This window comes from Carassius carassius, chromosome 19, assembly GCF_963082965.1.
Source record: "Carassius carassius chromosome 19, fCarCar2.1, whole genome shotgun sequence".
Classification (NCBI taxonomy): domain Eukaryota; kingdom Metazoa; phylum Chordata; class Actinopteri; order Cypriniformes; family Cyprinidae; genus Carassius; species Carassius carassius.
The window spans coordinates 26,556,533-26,580,284 of record NC_081773.1 but is presented as its reverse complement, the minus strand read 5'-3'; the positions used below and the strand labels follow the sequence as shown (position 1 = coordinate 26,580,284).

Below are 23,752 nucleotides of genomic sequence, written 5' to 3'. Positions count from 1 at the left end.
TAACATTTAGTCCTTACAAGTTTAATTAATTTTAAATGAATCCCTTCAAATTGTATGAATTTGTACATAGCTAGAATCGGTTTTAAATCATCCAAAGATTTGATTCAACCAAAGCCTTGTCATCTTCAGAATACTCTTCTCACTGATATCTACAAAACATGTATGAATCACTGTTCTCAGATCAGGTTACTAAAGGGAATCTGACATTTGTACTCCTCTTGGGCCCTTCTGGGCTGATTCCAGGTCAGTGTGACTCACCTCTTCAGGGCAGAGCTCATGGGTACAGCTCATAAAGTGGGTGGAGAGCAGAGGGAAAGAGATGGAGTATCGAGACTGGGATGGCAGTTCGAGACACTGCTGGAACATCTTTTCAAAGGCGCGGCTGTAAAAGCTATCAGAGACAGAGAAAAAGAGAGAAAGTGGGCTGCCAGTTCACTTCACAGCCTGGTATAGTCATATCTAATCAGCTGAACGAACGCCCCTGTCCGCTTTCCACCTGGCATGAAAGAGAAATATCGAAAACAAGAGGCACAACAGACAGTTGCTATGGCCTTCTGAGAACAGATATGCCTTCTGCCAACTGTGGAGCTGGCGTTAGACAATGTTTCCTGCGCCATTGCTGAATGGACAGCATCACAGCAGAAAAGGAATCACATTTTGCCCAAGTCATGAGCTTGCAGTCTGAATTAAAATAGTTAGTTAAAAAGGATAAATAAAATAGTTTTGCATCGTCTTTGCAGGCTGCATGCAATTATAGTGTTCCTGTGGCTTAGTGGTTAGCAGCGCAAAATGTTGTGGGTTCAATTCCCAGAGGTCGCACATACTGATAAATAAGCAAGAAATAAATGAATAGGCTGAATGCACTGTAAGTCGCTTTGGATAAAAGCGTCTGCTAAATGCATAAATGTAAAATACATAAATGTAAAAGAACAAAAATAACTAAATTGGTCAAAAAAATTAATTTTCAAGGTTTAATCAATATAACATCATTCAATGAACCTGCAGAGCATCTGCAGCATTAACAAGCCAATATAATTTGTACACATTTTCTGACTTCTACAGCCAATTTTTGCCTATTCAGTTTGTACTTTACCACATTAATGTAATATCGTTGAGTTATCTTTTCTCTACCATTAGGCCGTACCAGAAAATGGAAAGGTCAGAAGTCTCCACAAGCATCTCCACCAGAGAGTCCACCATCTTTGTGTGGAAGATGATGGTGTTCATCATTTTTCCCAGCTCCCTGTGATCTGCCAGTCCTAGCGAGGCCTTGGACACGCTGGTGTAAGCCTAAATATGAAGAAAGACATCATCGTTAGCATTAATCTTTAAAGTTCATTAATTATTCTGACAACTTTTCACAATCTGTTCTCAAAGGCTGAGCTTGGTGGGCTTGATTTCCATGAGCAAATCCTCAAGCAAATGAAGAGCATCGAATCAGATTGGAAACTGGACCAGGGCAGAATCAGAAGAAAAGTGTGGTTTGATGTTTTACCATATCATTAACTTCTGAGAAGGCTTTCTGGGAAATATTTTTGCAAACTTGATACTGTTGAACCAGACAATGTCCAACCAACACAATTTCCTCTCTAGCATACAAGATCAAATGAAGACAGTATGCAAAACAGATTCTCTTTGGCGTTTAAGTAAAAAAAAAAACTTTTTTTTAGCAGCAAAACAGCTGTGCCAGCCAGTGCGTTCAGTTTTTGGACAACTTGAACATAAGAAGTGTGAGAAAACTCCAGCAAAACAAGGACTGCACATGCCCTGCATTGGCTTTCATCATCTAAAGATTGGCCAATTCAAAGAACGCGGCATGCCAGGATGATGCCACATGACATTCAGCAGGTGCTAAACTCACAAAGCTTGTGGTTATGGAGTCCGGGGAATGACAATAAACATATCATACAGCACTGAAGTCCACTGTGGAGTAGAAAAAGTATTGAAAAACAGGGCTTATTTTTAGAAGTACATTTGCAGACTGCTGCTGGTAGTTTAATCGGCCATAGAGATAAATAGGACCGCACCTTTGGAAATGCAGAGGCCAAATGCAGACAAGCAGACATGAACTGAGTGAACCGTTAGTTGTTATAATCTGGCAAGTGCTATCTCAACAACCGGGCCATTACACAAGAAGAAATCATGCTAAATTTAAAGTGCCCCTGTTATGGGTAAAGAAAAGCTTCATATTTTGGTTTTGGGAGTCCCCAACAACAGGTTGACATGCATGCAAGGTCAAAAAACACTTTCATTGTCTGATAATATGCATTAATTTTTATCTTACTTGCTCAACGACTCCCAAACAATTTGTTAAACGATTCATTTTTCAATGGTCTCATTTTCATTTCAGAATATCTGTAATGCCTTATAAAGCAGCGTTTGTGAGCACAGTTCTGTTATGTGTACAGTGTTACCGGGGAAACAATTATTTTTACCACTCAAAAAATAGCACCTAGTGGCAAAGAAGGAATTTGCATTTTCATTCAGACAATGTGAAAAGACCAAGTGGGCTGGCAATATGCTAATACTTCAAGTTGATGTCAACAACATGAACCTTTTATTTTTAAATGAGTTGTTTCAATAATTTAGAGTCATCTCCTTCTTTTGAGAGACAACTTTATACACTGTGCATACTCTTTTTCTAACTACTACACATTTTAGACTTCTGATTTTACACTACTGTTCAACAGTTTGGGGTCGAAGTCTCTTATGCTCATCAAGGCTACGGTTATCAGTTTAAAATACGGTAAAAAAATAATAATTGAAATATTATTAAATTTTAATTGTTTACATAAACAACAGAACAGAACAGCAACGAATACCGAATATGTTTGTAACAATATACAAGTCTTTACTGACACTATGGATAAATTTACTTGGGAGTAAAAGTATTGATTTCTTAAGTATTAATCAAAAGAAAAAGTTTCAATGATTAATTTGATTTAAAAAAATATTATTGTATAATTTTCTTAATATATTTATATAAAATTGTTTAAAATTTAGCATTTTTTTTAGTGTGATTAATATTTGAAAATATATATCCACCCACACACCTGTCAGCAGCCTCACTCACTCACTCACTCACACTCACACACAGTTGCTCTATAGCTGACTGTTTAAACCCTTGAATTTGCTTTGTCCCGGCAAACTGAGAGCAGTCTGAGCTCAAGGCCTTGCAGTGAATAAACACTGCTGTTATTATGACCGATTTGTTTTTGTGGCCATGTGAAAGAGAGGACTCTGGCGGCAAAAAGAGCAAAGGAGAGTGGGAAAAGGCTCAAACACAGAAAACAGTTGTTCAGCAGTGAGAAATGTACACATTCTGCAGATAGCAGTTTCTCTTGCTGAAAAGGTGAACTGAAACCCTCCTGTGTGAAGAGGTTCAGGCCTGCTTTTGAAGATATCTCCTGGGTTCAACACAAATTAAGTTCTTTTTGTGGGATCTGTGGCATTACCACAGGCAAAAATTGTGGTAACTGTAACGGAAGTGGAATAAACACACTGGTTTAGTCATATAGGGCAACTTTAATTTGACACTGGCAAGGTTACCAGAGAGGAAGTGATTAGATAAAGCAACTTCCACCAAAAGGAACTGTTTAAAGGTGATATTTTAGAGCTAAATAAGAAAAACATAAATTTACATGGCATTAATAAAAAGCCAAGATATATATTAATATCCATTATTTTTTTAAGACCTGCAAAGCTAAATTTTGAAATTCTGGTAATCAGTGCCCAGTAATAATTCTGAAATATTTCCATGTTTTCCATGATCATGTCAACTGCAAGTATGCTACAAAAAAAAAAAAAAAAAGAATATAGTAATTGAAATCATGCTTCAAATTCAGTTGATAAAGCTTCACTTTTGAGTCGAGAACATTCCTTTAAAGAAGAGGTCAAACGGCTTCTCTGCTGTGGGACTGGGCAAACCACCACACAGGAAAAACGCATATGAGAGCAAGCTGGACCATCCCAAATCCTGCAGTCCAGATCCATTTGAGGTCTACACACACTCACAGCCCCTCAAATATTACATGAACAAGCTTGCCTCTCCATCTCCGCTTCCATTCCCACCCACATGCATATTCCACAGAGACGAAGTCTGATTTATTTGAGCCTGGATGAAAGACGCAGGCTCTTCTTGAATAATCAGAGCTTCAAAAGAACAGCATGCATTGTGGTTCATTTCTAAGTAATTCTAAATTAAGCCATTTTTCATACAGTATGTATGCTTATATTCTCCAAAACAAAGGATAAGCAAACTTTTGCAACAAACATTTAACAGCATGAAACTTTTTGTTGGGTTGCATCTCAAACTGTGAGAGCATTAATTGCTTTATGTTAACCGGCATCGGTTAATTAGTAAGAGGGAAGAAGAGATAAGAGCTGTTAATTATGTCTGATTAGGATCAGAGGCAGCAAACACCACGTATTGACCCAGCTCAAATGACTGAGATCATCTTACCTGCAGTCGAAACCAGTCCAGCCTCATCCCTCTGAAATCAAACACTTCCCCATCTTCAACTGCAACACACACCCAAACCAAGTTAGTTATTTTGTGATACCGTCCAAAACAAAAAGTGACATTAGAGATGTTATATCACTATTTTTTTTTTGCCTAGATTATGCAAGATTTGCCAAATAAAATAAAGAATTTTATATGCAGCGCGTTTCTTTGTTTGGTTGTTTTGAGTATTTGCAGCGCTGTGTTGTCAACTTGATTTGAGTTTTCTTAATTTGCAGGTGTTTTTTCTATTTGCAGCGCATTGAGCTCTCTCGGCCACCGTACCCACTTTTTTTAATTTATGCAAAAATAATGATACTACAGATACTACAGATTATAAAACATAATCAATAAATCTCTACACAAGGGACATCAACTCTGATTTCATGTTTTTAAAGACATTATGAATGTTTAAATAAGAGAAGTTCACTACCTTGTTTAACACTGAGAGAGGTCATCGTGTTCACGAAGGACGACATAATAATGGACTCATCCTCTGGGCAGACAGACAGGTTCTACAAGGGAGGAAGACATGGTAATTTTACCATTCGCGTGTGTATTTTCAAATTAAAACACCAAGATGAGCAAGTCTAGCTCCTGATTGGGGTTCCAAAGCTGAATCACTATACTAGTTCTCCATCTAGTGGTGAAGTTTGTGTATTTCGCCTCATGTTCTTCTAGACGCCCTTCATGAGATCCTGTGAATGACTCATAATGTGACTAATGTTCATGTCTGAACCACCCAACTGCACATGACCGATCCTCATCTCATGAGATATCTACAAATAACAACTGCTCTCATAAGGACGTGTGACTGATCTGTGTCCTTTCTTTTAGTGCAGTAAAAAGGAAATAGTCTCACCTGTACTAGTTCGTTGAGTACCACGGCATCGAAGCCGGACAGGTACTGCACATAGTACCTCTGCATCACCGGGCCGTACTTCCTCACATGTGCCCTCAACTCCTCCATGTAAAAGATCAGCTCTGCGATGTGCCTGAGAAAACAAGCAAGAATGAAGGAAAAAAAACAGCCTTGGTTTATATGCATTTTTCCCCCTATTCATTTTCTCCATAAAGACTTGAAAAGCATGCAAAACAAAAAAAAACAACAACTAGGATTCGTTCTAGGCTGTAAACCAAATCAACTTGCTCCAAGGTGAATCACAAGACTTGAAAAATAAAAAAAAGATGTTAATGAAATGAATGAATTACTCCTCCCATGATAATGTCAGAGTATAATATTACAAATGATATAAAAAATTAAATAAACAATTTGCTGAATGATTTACTCAAATGAAGTGTAAGAACTGGATTTACTTGTCAATGAAGTCATCTGTGCTTTTCTTTTGGATGTTGTCGGCGTGTCTGAGCAGCCAAATGATCTCATCACGGGCGAAGGAGAGAGCCATGAACACAAACAGAGCCTTGGGACCCAGTAAGCCCGGCTGGTCCGCCAGCACTGTAGCCAGCTCTTTCAGAGCAGATCTCAAGAACTTGCGGCGTTCTCTGTGCATGGAGCCCCTGGACGAAATCAGAAAAAATATAGATACAGCTGTTTTGCTGTCTTCAGAAATGCAAAGTTACTACTTGCACCTTAATTAGAAATTACTTTACTTATTTATTTATCCAAAGTACAACTTACGCATGTGACAAAGCAGATTCTTTGCATTCACGGATGTCATTGACACGTTTGTTGTAACTGTAGAAGAACACATCAACATCATTATATAATTTATATGAAAAGCATGAACCACAATTTGATAATAAAAAAAGGTTACATTTGTGTTACACACAATATGTAAACTAATTCTAGAAAACGTGAGAATGTGTTTGCCAGTAGAAATGGCTGACCCGCGAATGTTAACAAAGAGATCCTCTGCAGATTTGTGAATGTGGAACACCTCGTCCCTGAACAGACAGAGACAGGAACTGCTCTGGAGAGCTAACTTCCACAGACTGAGAGCTGCAGGGTCACTATTCAGAGCCGCGTGACACAAGATGAACCCAACTAGGACAGAGAACAGAGAGAGACCAATATATCTTATATACCACATACACTACTGTTACATGCAAAGACACTTCCTATCAGTGATAAGTGTAAAAACTAGGCTCATACAGAATCTGTGTCCACAGAATTGGAACGAGAGTTGTTCACAAACATTGTTAATGTTTGTTTAATTTGAAGATGCTTTAATAGATTTATCACATTCTGCAGCTTCCCTTTATAATAAGCACAGAAAGCATGGGGACAAAACAGATTCCGATTATGTAAATGCAATACAACTAAACAAACAAAAAATTCTTCAAATCAATATTTAAACAATAATTGCTTTCCTTAAATCTGAGGTATAACAACCATGTAACATCATTCCCAAGAAACCTAACTTTTAGCATTTCCAGAAAGGAAGTAATTCCAGAGGCAGAGAAAATCACTACATTTTGATAAAAAATTTACTTTTTCTTTTTAAGATGCACAGATGAAACATACACAGTATAAATAGGGACATTTTATAAGACAGTTAAGTTTTTCAAGTTCATAGTGTCTTTAAAAACACACTTACAGACAATCCATTTCTCCATAGCATCCAAGGAAAGATATTCACAGGGCATCTGAAACACAAAGCCACGCAGAATACATCCGATCAGATAAACTACGTTCAAAAATCCAATACGAGTCACTGGCTTCATTTCATTTTCGTTTTATTAATTTTAGACACAATTTTCATTCAAGCTTTCCATCCTCAGCTTTATTTCAATCACTGAAAATGATCAATTACAACACTGGCTTGTGCACCCTATTTTTCAGCATTGTTAAAATGCTGTTTAGGACTCTTTTAAACAGTTGGAGATACTTCGTTTTGGCCAGAATCAAAACCGCAAAACCGCTGACATTAGAATACACTATGTGCTTATTTGCTGACTGGTTTGTGAGCTTAGCAACATGCTTGCATCTGACTACTGGAATCTACAGAGTGCATTCCTTTCAGCTTGTATGCTTCATGTGAGGAACTCATTAATAATGTGTGCATGAGAGGATGTTAGTGGAGTTGTTATACCTGAAGGGATTATCAAATCAATCTCTTGCCATGATGGTTAGTATGTTAGAATAAGATATGACTGTTTAAGAAAACAATTAAGGACTACAGTAAATCCTGACCGTGTCGGACTGAGCTGGGTTAAGCATGGTACTGGGAGCACTGATCAAACTGAGCAGCTGAGCATTCCTCCACTGATCAGCAGACAGATTCCGGCGTGGGTACACCATCTGCAGCGAGACCAGTGCATCTTGCAGAGACTGTCAAAAACAGAAAGAGAAGTGGGCAGAAAATGGCAGAGGGCCGAGGTTAAAACATGTCCTCCGTTTGAGATGGGAAACAGAATAACAGGATTTTCTCTCATTGTAGCAAATTTTACTTTTCCATGAGGGACAAACTCCTCCATCATCTTTTTCAGTGGGTTCTCGTAATCCACAATCATCTGTCCAAGCCTGGGATATTCTCGATCACTGAACAAGAAACATCACACAGTACATGTGACCTCAGACCTCAGCAGTTTGTGGCTCTACATAAGATGCTACTCTTCTATGTATTACCTTGAACCGTGTGTCATTTCGTGGGCATAGTTGTAGAGGCCGATGATCGCTTTGCGCTCCTCAATTCGAGAAAGCAGCATCATCAGGGTAGTGTACGTCACCACCAAATCCAGGTAGTTCTTTGTGAGGTCAAAATTTACAGTCTGCAATGGGGAAAAAAGACACTTTGGTATTCATCTGCCGTGTCACTGAACAAAAAATTCAAAAGATATTTAATGCTGATTGCCATTAATTCAACTCACAATGTCAAAGAAGACTTGACAAACGTCGATAGTGTTCAGAAGTTCACAAACGTGGTCCTGGAGGAACAGGAAAGCACAAACATATCGGGTTTAATAGACTCTCAATGTGTCTTTTATCAAAAATAACAAAAGTACACACAAATTTCACTTTAATCAACAGGATATTCAATATTAACATATAGTTGCCTTAAATTACAGGTTAAAATAAAATATAAATATTAGATGAAAAACTTAAATTGGAAACTAACTGTAATGTTGGTTTTAGTTTTCTTTTAATGACTAAAAATAAAAATGTATTACTAAATACAAATTAAAGTTAAAGATCCATAATGACAAAAGCACATAAGTTTGCTAAAATTAAAACTGAATCTATAAAAAAAATAAAAGACAATTCACAATATGAAGACTATTAATAGTAAATAAATTATACTAATATACCATGGTCACATATACAAATACAAATTATGCAAGTATAAAAATGAGAACTACATTCATGGTGTCTTATAAAACAAAGACAGAATTAATTTGCATAAACACTTCATAAACCATCAAACTTCATAAACTGCAACTGAGGTCAACAGAGTGGGGCTGCACTCATACCTTAAATTCCATAACGTCCACAAAGGTGAAGTAATATAGAGCTAAATTCTTTAGTATTTCGGACTTTTCTTTTTGTAGTTGTGCAAGCTGTTGCTGTAACATAAAAAAGTGCAAATTAAACACCGTCACTTTAAACAAAGGCACATATTTGCAATATCTGACCAGGTAACTTATCAGCAGGGCTCACATTAGATCATTGGAACTGAAAAATCCACAGATCTGAGAGAAGCTGCTGGATTCTGTCTCTGAGCAAGGTTCAACCATAAAGGATGTGAGAGAGCTTCAGATCATTTGACGGGAACTGTTACTTACGCTTTTAGGACAGTTCTGCATCGTCACTTATGTTCACTGATGTACATCTATTTTAAGACTGGCAGACATCAACATTTGGCTTTTTGTGATGCACTGAACACTGCTGCTGTGAATTCAAGTGATCCTATAATGACGAGAATCTGTTGAAACTAAGATAATGACTGGTAATAGTGTTGTATAATATAAAACATACAAAATGACTTATTTATGTGGCAGACCCAATGAAATTCTGACAGGGCAAGTACCACCCTACTATACATCCTTATTGTTGAGCCTGTTCAAAGACAGTGTTTCTCAGATTTTGTTTTTGAAAGTGAAACTAGTGAATGAACCCTGCATCAAGTCCTGACATGCACAGCCCTTCACCCTTTGGTTGTCTTTATGGTATTTGTAACTCTAGAGCAAAAATGCATTACCGCTGCACCTGAGAAGGTAGGTACTCAAAATAACATGAGTATTCTGACCTCATTTTAGACATGCACATCTATATTCTATGTCCTGCTAATATCATAGTCTTGTAGTGATGTTTGGATAATGTCATATATTAGTTCAAAGAGCTACAACTTAATTCAAACCTCTTAAAAATGAAAAAACTGCATGATTTGCAACGACTTTTGTCATTTCAGCAGTCTCCTCCAGAGTGAAGAGCAGCGCAAATATGCTCTAGAATCAAGTTAGTGACAGAATCCTTAACATCTATCAGGATTTCCAGAAAACCAGGTTAAAGCTAATAAGAGTTAATGATGCACCTCAGATACACATAAAGCCCAATATCAGAGAAACTATGTTTAAGACAGAAGACACAAAGTCCATCAAACCACACCATCCCCACCCTGCATACTTTTACTGGAAATATATTCACATCCTATCCTAATGAAGGAAAGAATCCCACTAGATTTTAAGGTTAAATATAAAATGAGTCCGGTATGTAAATACTGTAAGCCTATATGAGGTAGAGATGATAAAAACAGCAGAGAGGGAGATGAAATGTTGATAAACGGAAAGACCTGGAACCACTTAAGGGTTAATCTTAAAACAAACAAACATACTCCGGTCAAATTTCACGCCTGAATCAAAAAGTTTAATATTTACAAGAATTATATTTTGCATAAAGAAAATGAAGCCTATTTTTAGGACTATGAAGTTGATATTTTCAGTACAAGTAGTTCCATATTTGAGCAAATGATCATAAGAATGGAAATGAGAATTTTGCTTTTTAGTTTTCGTTTAAATTTGAAGTAAATCATTCTGCGAGATGATGTAGCTTCTTACACAGAATATGGCACGCAACATATTTCATAATATTCTAAGCAGTGATAAAGGCTATTTCGATTAGCATTGCATTATCATATACACTTTATTATGATAAAAATTACAATTACGACAAACTCAGCTCAACCATATATTGTAGTCGTGTGTATATCAGTCACGTTGAACCAATGAAAGCAGTTTAATCTTCTGTTTATTCAGCAACCGCTAGGGATTTCCTGGATTGTTTTGCGAGGTTTATTTGGAGTTTCAGCGCAAGAGTGCCCTCTGGCCTTCGGATGGAGATTTACAACTGATCACATAACCGCGCTTCACTGAAAGATATGCATGACAATGGCAGCTTCTGTCGAATCGCGATTTATCACCTTTGCGATTTAATTTCAATGAATCGTGCCACCCTAATTTTGAATCAAATGAAATATTTCTTTCTAAATCTACTATTTGTAATGTCTACTTGATACTTTCCCCATTTAACACAATAATAGCTTTAAATTATTTTTTGTGGGTATTTTCAAAGGCAAATTTATTTTGAGATGAATTAGTTTAATTCATTGCCACATCATGTAATTAATTATATGAAACGTTAGATTTTTTTTTCTCTCTCTCTCGCTGGATTCTGGGGTAAAATATGACCTGGACACATCAAAGTTACACTTGGCATAGTTTGAAGATTAAAAAAATTTCCTTATCTCCATCTCTGCTCTTTTCAGAGTAAAATGTGTCGGGGCAAACCTGTGTGATGCTGTGCACAATAGGCTAAAACTAATTTCAAACTTGTTTTGAAGAGTGGATAAATATATTGAAGAAAGAATGTAACCATGCAGTAAGAGACTCAAAGGAAGCTCAGAGCACATCCCAATCAGTAGTAAAACATTACATTACAGCTACTCCAAATAAACACAATTGACAGGCATTATATTTTAAGAGTTATTTAAAGGGCCCATCTGAGATTCCTTTAGTCCATTTAGGCTACTGAAACACCGACATATATATGTGAGTACAACTGAAATGTTAAACTACATATACATAAGAGCAGGAACTAAATAAAGCAAATGGGACTCCACACAGAGTCCAAACTTACCAAAAGAACAATCCAGAAAATAGCCATGTTAAGCATGCAAAAAATGCAAAAACAAACAAACAAAAAAACACAAAAAAGGAAATATAAAACAACACTAAAAGGCAACTCAAACACAGTTAAACATGAAACAGCTCCACATCATTGCGAGAAGCAGTTAAACATCTTTAACACAAAGTAGAAGGCAAAGCAGCATCTGAAATATACAACACTTAAAACGGACATGGTGGTTGGTTATTACGAAGGGACCAAAATGAATGAAATAAAATGAACAGCACACAATAGAGACATGGAATGAATATAAAATCATATTTTACAGCACATATGAAAAAAATTATATTTGGTTACTTTGTTATGAGACAATCCATTAAATAAATGAAGGCAGATCCTGGATGTCATGATGGTGATGATTTTCATCTATTTTCCCAAAATCACCTTTTCTTTGTGGCTTATGAATAAACATTCAGGCTAAATGTCATCTTTACCCGTTTCCCTCTAATGGACTTTCATTGCTTCCAAGCTTGAGGCTTGGATAGAATCTCCATTTACTTCACAGACGAATGATTAATCTGATCTGTCTTTACATACCGCTTTGATGTAGCATCAGATTATAAAAACCAATTTCTTAGCAATCAATTCACACACATGTTTTTCTGTAAATAAAACTTCACTCATGAACAAATGGATAAAATAAGGAGTTTCCATCAAGTGAATGTGCATCAAGACACACCAATCGGGTGCTTCCACTTTAGGAAACTTTTTAAGGACAATGGGAGTGGTCTAATTTTAAAGAAAATCCTGCTGGAAATGTGCAGAATTGGGTCAGAATAGGTACTGACTCTTGCACCGGGATCTTGTTGGTGGAAAAGGGGTATCCGAGACAAATAACCAGGAGGAAAATGTACTTTACCCCAATAGTAGTACAAGTAATTCGAGTTGTCCACATAGATCAGAGATTGTAGTAGCAGGAATGTCAAACCAAAACAAGTAGAGGTGTGAATCTATGACACGCCTAGATTCCTAAAGCAACATGGGCTGAACTGATGTCATTTCCTTACTGATAAACACCAGTAAAGAAGTGCTGACTGCATCTTTTCTCTGGGTTATATGCATTGATCCAGACAAAAATGATTCCACATTAAGAATAAATCCTATTTGTGGTGTTGTGGTCAAGTTAAGTGTGGCCAAAGGTTCCTGGAAAGCCCCTCTCATGAGGACATCATCTCATGTTCTGACCTAATAAAGCTGACACTACATCAGACATTTTGAAAACAAGGGGCTGCATGACTTAACATTGTGTTTTTACAATGACCTCAAACTAAACCTCAATATTCCACAACCATAAGCAGTGATGATTGAATAACTCTCTGGTGGTTGAGGAATGAGCACTATGGTAACCCATGAACAGCATGGTAAACATGCTTCAGAGATGTTCAGGTTTGTGGCAATGGCAACAAAGTGTTACAGAAAGCACTGGGCTTGGTGGGGTATAATGGTAATCAGATGGGAGACTAAAACTGCTGAAACAGAAAACAGATTATTGAGCACTTGTTTCACTACTACAACAAATGTCACCCAACACCACATCCACTTAATATCAGCACATGAGATACACAAAGCTGTAAATATTTGCTAAAGATTTACAGTCACCATTTAGAGCTGAGGTTCTCAACCAGGGGGCCTCATCAAACTTTATATATTATAAATAAATAAATAATATAATTACAATTAATAATATTTATACATTATTCATTATTACATATTAAAACAATATAGCTCTCATCTACAATAGAATTCTAAAAATAAACAAAATCAAGATCAAATTTCCCTCAATTACTGTCGTTTTATCGAAGAAGATACTAATTATAAATAGAGAGCAGTTGAGCAGTTAATGCCATTAAGGAGCACCTTTCAGCATTTTCACTTCACCAGCAACACTGAGACTAGTGCAAAATATTTGACATGATCCGGGTCATGGCACCAGATTTACACAAGGGCATATTCTCTTACACTGACTGCTGAAAAACTGGGATAATTCTTGTTAAACATGGTTATCAAACCCTCATTTACTGATGCACCACAAAAAGTTTATATCGGCGTGGCTTTCCAGCGATGGCGAGAACTGAGGGAACTCAAGGGGCTGAAAAGTGACTCCTTGATGGCTTTATTTCTGCTGGACAGGTAAATCTTTCTTTTTGTATTTTGATCTTACATATTTTTTTCATGAAGCATGTGTCATTAGCACACGTAGCTGCGTAATATAGCTAACATAACATTACTTAGCGAGCCGTAGTAGAGGCTTTGGAAGGAGCCCAGAAGGGAGGGGGTGGAGTGAATGGAAATAATGAGCTGTCTTTAAAACAGTCGTGAGAGGTCTACAGTCACTCGATTTTTATACTTTCTTTTTCAGAGTACTTACATTTTAATTATGTATTGATATATAAATAAAGTTTAAACAAATTTGGAAAAAAACCTACCCTGCCTTTAAAGGTGCTGTAAGAGGTTTTATAAAAACAAATCCACTTGCAGCACCTTTAATACATTAAACACAGACTGATATTCGAATCTAATACACGGGTAAACAAATATACTGGCATCAACATCATAACATTCACTAAAGCATGCTTGATTCATAAAATGGAACTTACATTGTTGTTGCGCGTCTCGATGGCCGGGAATTTTCTGACGATGAATTTCACAGCTGACTCCAGGTTTTTGTCAATCAGATAAGAAGGCTTTGCCTTGGGATCTCCACAGGCCTACAACGAACAGGGAAAACATCACTGCTAAACTTGAACAGGATCACTGTAAACATATTATAGATATTCCACAGATCATGAAACAAAGATTCAAACTGTTCAAGACAGACCAGAGAGGATGAACAGTGAGGTTAAGTGCAGGGATTTGATCACAGTTAGAAAATGCAGTGGAAGAAATAAAAAAGAAAGCCAGAATGTTGAGACTGAAAATAAGAGATTAAAAGAGAAAGAAGGACAGAAAGAATGGAAAGTAGGAATGGGAATCAAAAGGAATTTAATGCTCATAATGATTTTAGAACCCTTTAGGAAGTACAAAATAATTGATTTAAACTATATTGTACTATATACCAAATATACTTTGTCAAAATATTAGATATATACATATTTTGACTCATTTAACCAAATACAATAAGTTGAAAAGAGTAATTAGTTTGGGAATCAAACTATGTATGATGCAATGAAAAAAAAAAAAACTATCACATTATTTTGTTGAGCACAGTGTCACAATCAATTAAGAATGCAAACACAAAAGTATTTTAGTACATTGTTCCACTTTTGTTTAAAAATGTTAACGTTCTGGATTCCCAACCCTAATGGAAGGACAGATAAAAAGGAAAAAAGAGGAAAAGAGAGAGGACAGAATTGAAAATGCTCTTCAAACGGACAAGGTGCTGCTGTGTGAGAAGTTGGAGAGCAGTTAGTGGAACACGGACAGCAGTGTATGATCAGAAACAGTCCTGGAGAAAGAGAGCAACAGAGAGATGATGGGTTTGCTGGACAGTGCGTCTGATTGGCTGGCTGTTCTGTAAGAGGTGAGTGTCTTACAGAGTGAAGGAGCTGGAACGCGCCCGTGGACGTGCAGCTGAGGCAGGGCAGTGTGTATGGTCACATGACGTTACATGATGCTTTACATGCACCTACGACTAAAGCAGCATCGAACCTCAAGACCATTCCAGTGTTTATGACAACACACAGAGGCTCTGGGTGCTGTAAGACAACATGTTTTTTACAAAGCCCATTAGGTCGTTCCCAAAATAAAGACACCGCATGGCTAGCAAACTGATGGGGGTTACACGCAGGCCCTTGAAACTATGCATACCGGCAGTCAGGGTAACAGAGCAAAACCCACTAACCTTAAATTTACATTAGCTAAATTACTCCTCTGCCCACTGATTATTTACCACAGCCAATCACAGCAGAGTAAATAAATAAGCCCACAGAGAATCTACACTACGCCTCAAAAACGGCTGGTTTTGATCTCCCTTGTTCTTTATCGTAGTGACATCCAACTTATGCTTTGCAGTTAAAAGCAAACTTGGTGAAAATAAAGAGGATGGTAAAAATAAAACAAACAAATAAGGGGAAAAAAATAAGCCACATGCATTAATAATATAACCCCAACAAATGTAAGCAAATGTTTGTGGTTACATATATTTGGCTGGGCGATATTAGTGAATCAGCCTATATTTACTATATTTACTTTTGTCATATAGTGTTAACTTAAATAGAAAGTGGTAGATAACAGTAAATAATTAACATTTCAGGAGCAACCATCTAAAAGTGAACATTTAATCATATTTCATATCATACATTATTATGCTTAATGAAATTTAGGCATCACAACATACAATATAACATACAGTATAAAATATGGATAATATAACCGTTAACTGATTTGATGTTGAGAAACTATTGATTTTTGCTTTAGCTTATAATTGTAACAAACATTTTTTATTTTACAAAACATTTTAAATCAATGAAGATAACGCCTTTATATATATATTAAAACATAAAAATAAACCGTTTTAGAGCACATACATTAACAGACGTATTGTCAAAATGCAACAAAAATACTGAGATCTAATTGAGAAATTGGTTAAGCTGTATCGCCCAGCTCTCAACATCTGTAAGACTTGCATAAGTTTTGGATCGCAAAACAACAATCAAAACAAAACTCACTTCGATAAAAAAATAGAAATAAATCAATTTGAAAAAAAGATTAAACTGAAGACTGCAGGTGCTACAGTTTGGGAAGGGCCTTTTTTGTGAGTTGCGTACAGAAAGACCATGGGACATGAAACTGGTAGGAGAGCGGGGGGAGGTGGGGGGACTGAGATTTTAGGAAGGTGAAAAGCTGTGCAAACCTTCCAAACTTGTCCTTGCTGGGGGAAGCATTGTAACAGAAAGAGAGAAAATTACACATAAACACAGGTTCCAACGTCTACCATGCATGTTCACTTCAAAACAAATTAGCTTTGGGAATTAATTGTAAGTCGTTCCGGATAGTGTGTTGGTTCGGGTCCTGGGGAGGGACGCAAGGGGTCAGCTGGGTCGTCCCAGAGCTAACATTGACACCATGCAGAATTCACTCCTCCGGGAACAGGAACACCGTGGGCTGAGTTCAGAATTCAATTTCAAGAAAAGACCAGGAAGTTGGTGATTAGTCAAAGAAACATAATCCATGCAAGTAAAAGGGAACCAAGGTCAACATGTTCACAAAATGACTCAAATCAGATCTGAACTTAAAGTATGACAAACAGAAACACATTGCAAGAATAGAGCGAGCAATCAAACAAAACAGACAAGCAAACAAAAATGTCATTATTATCTGCTTTATCCAATGAATCAAAGTATCTCATGCACAGAATAAGACCGAAGGGCCAGTTACAGTGAACAGTCATTAATCTCAGACTAATCTATTCAGGCCAACTATGACTAACCATATCATTTCAAGCAGAAGTAACAGAGTACTAGATGCTACATCAAGTAGTGAACTAAAGGGCTTTTTTGCACTTGAAATTGTCCTATACCCTGGATAAACGGAATCCTGGGTTATCTGTGATCACGTTTCACACTGCTCATACTATACCTGGGGTTAACTGTTAACCCTGAATATTCATGAACAGACGTTTCACACTGAACATTCCTGTATCCTGGGTTAATGTTCTTATTTGCATTTTTGTGGTGTTTTGAATGATTATAACCCGGGGTTAAGTGCAGTGTGAAAAGCCTATACATGTGCTCGCTCTTTTGAACTCAATTTAACTATTACTCCAAGAGGTGTAGCTCTTGAAAGAATAATTCATTTTTCCTATGTTCTGGATCTTCTACACAGAACAGTTTCTATTGTCTCTTAAACCTTTTCCACCAAAATGATGTTGGTGCCAAAACAGCCACACATAAGGCAATGTAATGTTGTTTTGAGTTGCTTTGGTTAATGAGACAACAAGCAAGCTAGCATTCTATCTTTCATTCCATTTAATCATATAATAGGGCTGCACGATTATGACAGAAATCCTAATTGTGATTATTCCCTTGAAATTGTAATTGCGATTATTATGATTAATTGTGCAGCCCTATCATATAATATTTTATTGTAGTTTCAACAATCAGTGCTGTTTTTGAAGAGTGTGAATGTGCATAAAAATTCATAAGAGAACACTATGACATACGAGGGAACCCGTGATGAATCAAACATCAAATAAAGTCAGTCGTAGTCATCAGATGCCATTTTTATTTGGAAAAAATTGTGTTGTGGGGGAAAGATGTTGATTTAAATTGATAGTTCACCCAAAACTACTCATCATTTACTCACCCTCCACTTGTTCCACACCTGTATGATGTTCTTTCTTCTGTTTAACCCAAAAGAGGATATTTTGATGAATGCTGGTAACCCAACAGCTGACATCGAAAGTTTTTTTTATTTCCATACAATGGTGTCAACTGTCTGGTTACCAACTTTCTTCAAAATATCTTCTTTTGCGTTCAACAACTCCAAGAAATGCATACAGGTTTGGAAAAACCAGAGAATAAGTAAATGATGAAAGTCATTTCATTTTTTGGGTGAACTACAACCCCTCTGATGAACGAGTTTTATCATTGTACAGGAAACTCATCTCAGAATGGTTGCACATTTGGGCACTGGCTTTGGCAACAGCATTCTGTTGGTGGAAAAGGGGTCTCTAAGGGTTTCATGTCTAGCTAAACACACTGTGAGATAAGGACGCACTTCCTGAGGTTGTTTCCTTGGAAGGATTCTGCTATCATTTCCCGTGGCACAGTTATGCTACCAACCTATATGCTAAATCCAGCAAATTCCAACAGCATTCAGCCCAAGTGGTGTTTAAAACAAAGTCAGTGTAGGCAGTTATCAGTCGCTTAAATTGCACATGCATGAGGTGATTATGCATATTTAAGGTACAAACTTATACAACAACAACAAAAACGGTTAAATCTATTGGTTTAGACAGTAACCATTACAAAGCAAAAATAGCAAGATTAAAAATGTAAGTGTCATGAATTCAGAATCAAAAGAACATCTCAAATTTTAACTCCCTCTCTGTATCCACCACAATGCAACGTAAATTTTACAGCACAATGCAATGCCTGCCAGTTGCTAGGCAACAGGACTACCAAAAGCATGTATTCCAATTTCTAGTCTTGTGGAAAAGCTATTTTTCAACTAAATTTGACAAGAAAATACAATATGAAATAATGGGCAATAGCACTGAACTGGTTCGGTCAAGTTTCCCACAGTGCTGTATTCTGAATGGATATGGTACATGGGAGTACAGAAGAATGACAGAATATGACTAATATCGGGTTGACCCCCGATGACTTGTTTGAATGAGAGAGGTCAGATGTACACGAGTGACATCAGTGGGCATGGAGAGACAGGCGGCACTCCAGAGACCTTCTTGTGCTCTAAACGGGCATCACACACACTAATGAATTCACATCACATATCTGAAAGAGTTCACGGCCAGGAGGAGGAAAATGCTAACATCTCTGGTCCTCCACTAGCCCACTTTCTGCTGCGATCTGGACTACTTCCATTACTGCTAGCCTCAATGCCAAGCCCTTCTCAGAAACCTTTGAAAGTGGCTTTATTGGCCAAGGGAAAGAAAAAAATTGCAAGTAGACTAGAACTGACAGGCTTTAATTTGAGTGTGATATTTGCATGATTCAAGATATTTCAAGCCCCTGACTGCTGAGGGAATCTTATGAAAACATGTCCAGCTCACATTTCAAAAACATTCAGGGGATCTAACAGATTCAACAATAGAAAAAGAATGATACTTCATGACACTGAAGCACTTTCCTACTAAAATTCACCTTTGTGCACTATTTAAAAAAATAATAATAATTATGCATATTCATGTGATGGAAAATATAATATGTTATGATATGCATTTTAAATTTTGCACTTCATTGGGTTTTAGGGTTAAAATAAATTAATTAATGGAAAATGTCCTGGAAGAAATTTGTGTTTAAATTGTTGAGGCCAGTTTACAATTTGGCCTTTTTTAGACTATCAGACATGACATTTGTCAAAATGTATTATCAGCATTTTAACAGATATTTCTTTCCCTGTAAATATTGTGTAAAATATGCATTTGAATTAATTTAAAGAATTTTATTTGCTGTCATTATATTTGTTTAGGGTGGACCGACAAATTGCCTGTCACTTGATGTCCAACCTATTTATGACACAATCTTACAAAAAAAATGACTATTATATAATCAAAAAATAAAATAAGCATTAAAACAAATACTATCATTAAGTATACTTCAGAATATATATGTATACACACACATATACATACATATATATATACACATATAGATTATATATATATATATATATATATATATATAGGAGATATATATATATATATATATATATATATATATATATATATATATAGGAGAGAGAGAGAGATATAGATATATATATATATATATATATATATATATATACATACATACATACATACTAGGGCTGTAGCTATCAAATATTTTAGTAATCGACTATTCTACCAAAAAATTCCATCGATTAATCGAGTAATCTTGATAGGTAAAAATTGATAGCCTGAATGCACTGTAAGTCACCTTGGATAAAAGCGTCTTCTAAAATGCCTAAAATTTTTTTAAATGAACAACTAAGTTTCCTTTTTTAGAAAAAAAATATTTTTATTTTTTAAATGCACAGAATGCAATGCATACATCAAAAATAAACATTTAATTAGTACCCATTATTTCTCTGTCTGTACTTGTACTGTGAACAATGACAATAAAGTTGACAGATGAATTAAGTGCATTTAAGTCTCATTCATTTGGGGTTTTAAATAAAGCATTTTCTGAGATGCACATTAAATATTAAACACATAAAACATTAATTTAATTTATCTTTTAATTATTGAAAATTAAGCAAACTTAACTTTTTGGTACTAAACCGCAATAACTAAACTAAACCGGACTTTTATTTTGACGGGTTGACTTACCTTTACAGCTCTGTGTATGTGATGTGATGCTAGTTTTACTCAAATCAAACGGTCAAATGCTCATGAAGTGACTGTCAGAGCAGTTCTGGAGATGTTGTTCATGTGTTCACGTCCTTATAGTGAGACAGCAGAAGCTGAAATCACCGCGAGCGTCACGCGCGCTTCAGCGTGTGTTAATAAAGGAAGACACGCTTCTGCTACATTCATTAACAGAGACACGCAGAACATGGAGGATTCATATTTAAAAAGACTGTTCCGGCTTAATATTTACAGATATTAGTCCATATCGTGATTTGATGTAAGTGCAATGACCTATTTTTGATTAATTCATTCAAAATTTGGCAAATTCCGTGCCATTCCGCGTTAAACTGTAAATTCAGTTTTTATGACTGGATTTCGCGATTCCCTCCACGTTTTCTACATCACGGAAATCATAGGGCCCTAGTTGAGGTATGCCAGCTCTATCTCAATCTCTACCGCGCCCTCAAACCAAAACACTGCTGACTCCTTGCAGTATGCGATTTCGGACGCAGCGCTTGTGTCTCCTTCCGCTTTGTGGGTGACGTAAACGCGTTGTGTCACATTAAAAAAATCATTGCGAAAGAACCTGACATGAGATTTAAAATAAATTAAAAGAGGTTTCGAGGCAGAGGTATTTGCCTCGATCATTTTTTTGTAAGCGAGTTACTCGAGGAATCGTTTCAGCCATAATATATACATATATATATGCTGTGCAAAAAATCGAATGCGATTTTCATGCGCATCTCGTCAGTAAAGATGCTCCTGTGATTACAAGTATATCTCCAGCACGTGCATTCAGTTCAGAGTTGCCAGGTTTTCAAAACAAATCCTGCCCAATTGCTTCTCAAAACTAGTCCAAAACTAGCCCAATCGCGTTTCCAGGAGGTTCCCCGATAATAATTGCGTCCCGGGGTTAAAATGCATGTTTTTTGGCAGGGTTGACTTGGTAAAATTAGCATTTTAGGGGCTAAACATCACGTTATTGGTATTGGGGTAACTTCAACCCACGGACATGAAAAACAACCGCTGACTTGGCAACACTGGTTCAGGTGGAGCAGCATTTACTACACAGAGCCATAGTCCACCGACAAACTACACAAAATCGCTTTCAAAATCAACAAGAATCTCCTCCGATTTTGAGATCGATTTTGTGTAGATTTTCAGTGAACTACCGCTATGTGTTGCCAAGTCTGCGGTTGTTTTTCATGTCCGCGGTTCGAAGCGACCCCAATACAAATAATGTGATGTATAGTCCCTAAAATGCAAATTTTACAAAGGGAACCCCGCCAAAACATTTTTTATTTTATCGCCCGGAACGAAATGCGATTGGGCTAGTTTTGAGAAGTAATTGAGCAGGTTTTGTTTTGAAAACCTGGCAATCCTGATCTGAACGCACGTGCTGGAGATATACTACTAATCACAGGAGTGCCTTCACTGACAAGATCCGCATGAAAATCACATTCGATTTTTTGCACAGCCCTAATATACACACACACACACACACACACACACACACACACACACAAACATATTCTTACAATAAGATAAAGAGAATTTGTGGGGAAAACGTGCTTAACTGCCATGAAAATAATGTTAATGCAAAACATTTTATCAAAAAATCTTTTGATTTTGTGGTGAAATATGACCGTATGACCATGTTGGTGTTTCTATGAAATTCAGCCAAATAGGTTTGATTTCCCATAATCCCAGCCCATGATGCCTCTGAATCTTAAATCACAGATCAATGATTTCTTATTACAGCTCAGCAAACTCAAACAATTACTTTTACGATTAAAACCACTCTTCAATATAAAAAGGAACTGATAATAGCGATACTGCACAACCGACAAACCCACCATCAGACCCGCTTCAGAAACCTACAGATCTGACATCTGTCAGACATGCTCTGGACTTCAGGTTTGACAGCTGAACACACCCATTGTCATATCAAACAGAAAGATTCAGTTTCTCCAGCACTGTCAGGCCACTATACCAACTACCCACAATCAGATCTGTGTAGAAACTCACGCTTTCAAAGCTGAGATGTCTGGATTGGATTATCCGCCTTTTTAGATGGGTCATGATAAGTGCTTTAAAAGCTGGGTCACGGTGAGGTTCTGTTCTGGACACACAATGTTCTTCTCGATCATGGCTTTGTGCACTTAGCCCTGAATAGACAGTGCCAGTACAGATACATAGCATGGTATCTTGCTTTATGATCGCAGGGGAGGTAAAACCAGGACATTAACGTTAGCCATCCTCACCTCAACCATTAAAATAATCATTACTAACATGAATTAGATCGACTCGTTTTGGCTGGAGATTCACTAACCCGTACTACATTTCATTCAAAATGAGCCGGTACATTGATTTATGGCTGTGTCGCGCGCACACATACACACACACACACACACACACACACACACACACACACACAACACTCAGTCAGGGCCTGGCCTTATCAACGCCGTGTGTGTATATATGTGTGTGTGTATTTGTGTGCGCCTACTGCAGTCCTCTGAAACACACACACATGCATGAAGCGCTTATTCTCACCTTCTTGATGTTGTAGATGCGCGTTAGCATCCCGACGCCGCGGTCGTTAAGGATCGTCAATTTCTCCGCCAGCTTCTGCTGGCTCGGCTGTAGCGGGCCCCGAGACATGGCTCAAACGACCGTTAAAACTAGCTAAATCACAACCCAACGGATTCCTCGTGTAGTGTTAAGGGGTAAGGTGCCAGATCGAGTTGGGTTTTAGTGTTAAAATTCGCCCATATTACGGGCTTGAGGCGCGTCGTCGGGGATGTGTTTTTTTTTCTAGGTGTTGCCCTGACGGCCAGAACGAGGCTGCTTCCGGCAACGACGTCACTGAGTCACGTGACTGGAGCCCTCCTCCGCCCCCCCCCCCGTGCTGTGGTTGAAAAGATTTGGTTCTTTGAAATATTTAGATTTTTTTAGATGAGAAATAATGTTTAAGAGTTGATTAGCTAATGATTAGGAAATGTTCTCATGAGTAATGCAAAAACAAACAAATAAAAAAACAATTGCTTCGAAAAACGATTTCATTTCGAAACCCTGGGGCCTGAGCGAGGAG

The 23,752-nt window shown here is 37.1% G+C and overlaps 1 protein-coding gene across 4 annotated transcripts in view; it reads right to left on the bottom strand.

Moving 5' to 3' along the window:
- Positions 1-23,558, bottom strand: part of LOC132095483 (nck-associated protein 1-like) — a 52,451-nt gene extending 28,893 nt beyond the window's left edge. Inside the window, exons 1-17 of one of the 4 annotated variants that reach the window (XM_059500533.1) lie at positions 23,215-23,558; positions 16,498-16,515; positions 14,243-14,353; positions 8,936-9,028; positions 8,336-8,392; positions 8,094-8,236; positions 7,916-8,006; positions 7,659-7,796; positions 7,063-7,111; positions 6,353-6,509; positions 6,144-6,200; positions 5,819-6,022; positions 5,364-5,496; positions 4,935-5,016; positions 4,463-4,521; positions 1,145-1,290; positions 259-391 (exon numbers count right to left, since the gene is read on the bottom strand). In XM_059500533.1, coding sequence (XP_059356516.1) covers positions 259-391; positions 1,145-1,290; positions 4,463-4,521; positions 4,935-5,016; positions 5,364-5,496; positions 5,819-6,022; positions 6,144-6,200; positions 6,353-6,509; positions 7,063-7,111; positions 7,659-7,796; positions 7,916-8,006; positions 8,094-8,236; positions 8,336-8,392; positions 8,936-9,028; positions 14,243-14,353; positions 16,498-16,515; positions 23,215-23,322 — 1,779 coding nt within the window. In that variant the 5' untranslated portion in view covers positions 23,323-23,558. The remainder of the gene's footprint in view (positions 1-258; positions 392-1,144; positions 1,291-4,462; positions 4,522-4,934; positions 5,017-5,363; positions 5,497-5,818; positions 6,023-6,143; positions 6,201-6,352; positions 6,510-7,062; positions 7,112-7,658; positions 7,797-7,915; positions 8,007-8,093; positions 8,237-8,335; positions 8,393-8,935; positions 9,029-14,242; positions 14,354-16,497; positions 16,516-23,214) is intronic. The other 3 variants (XM_059500534.1, XM_059500535.1, XM_059500536.1) reach the window with 3 other exon arrangements.
- Positions 23,559-23,752: the final 194 nt, after the last annotated feature.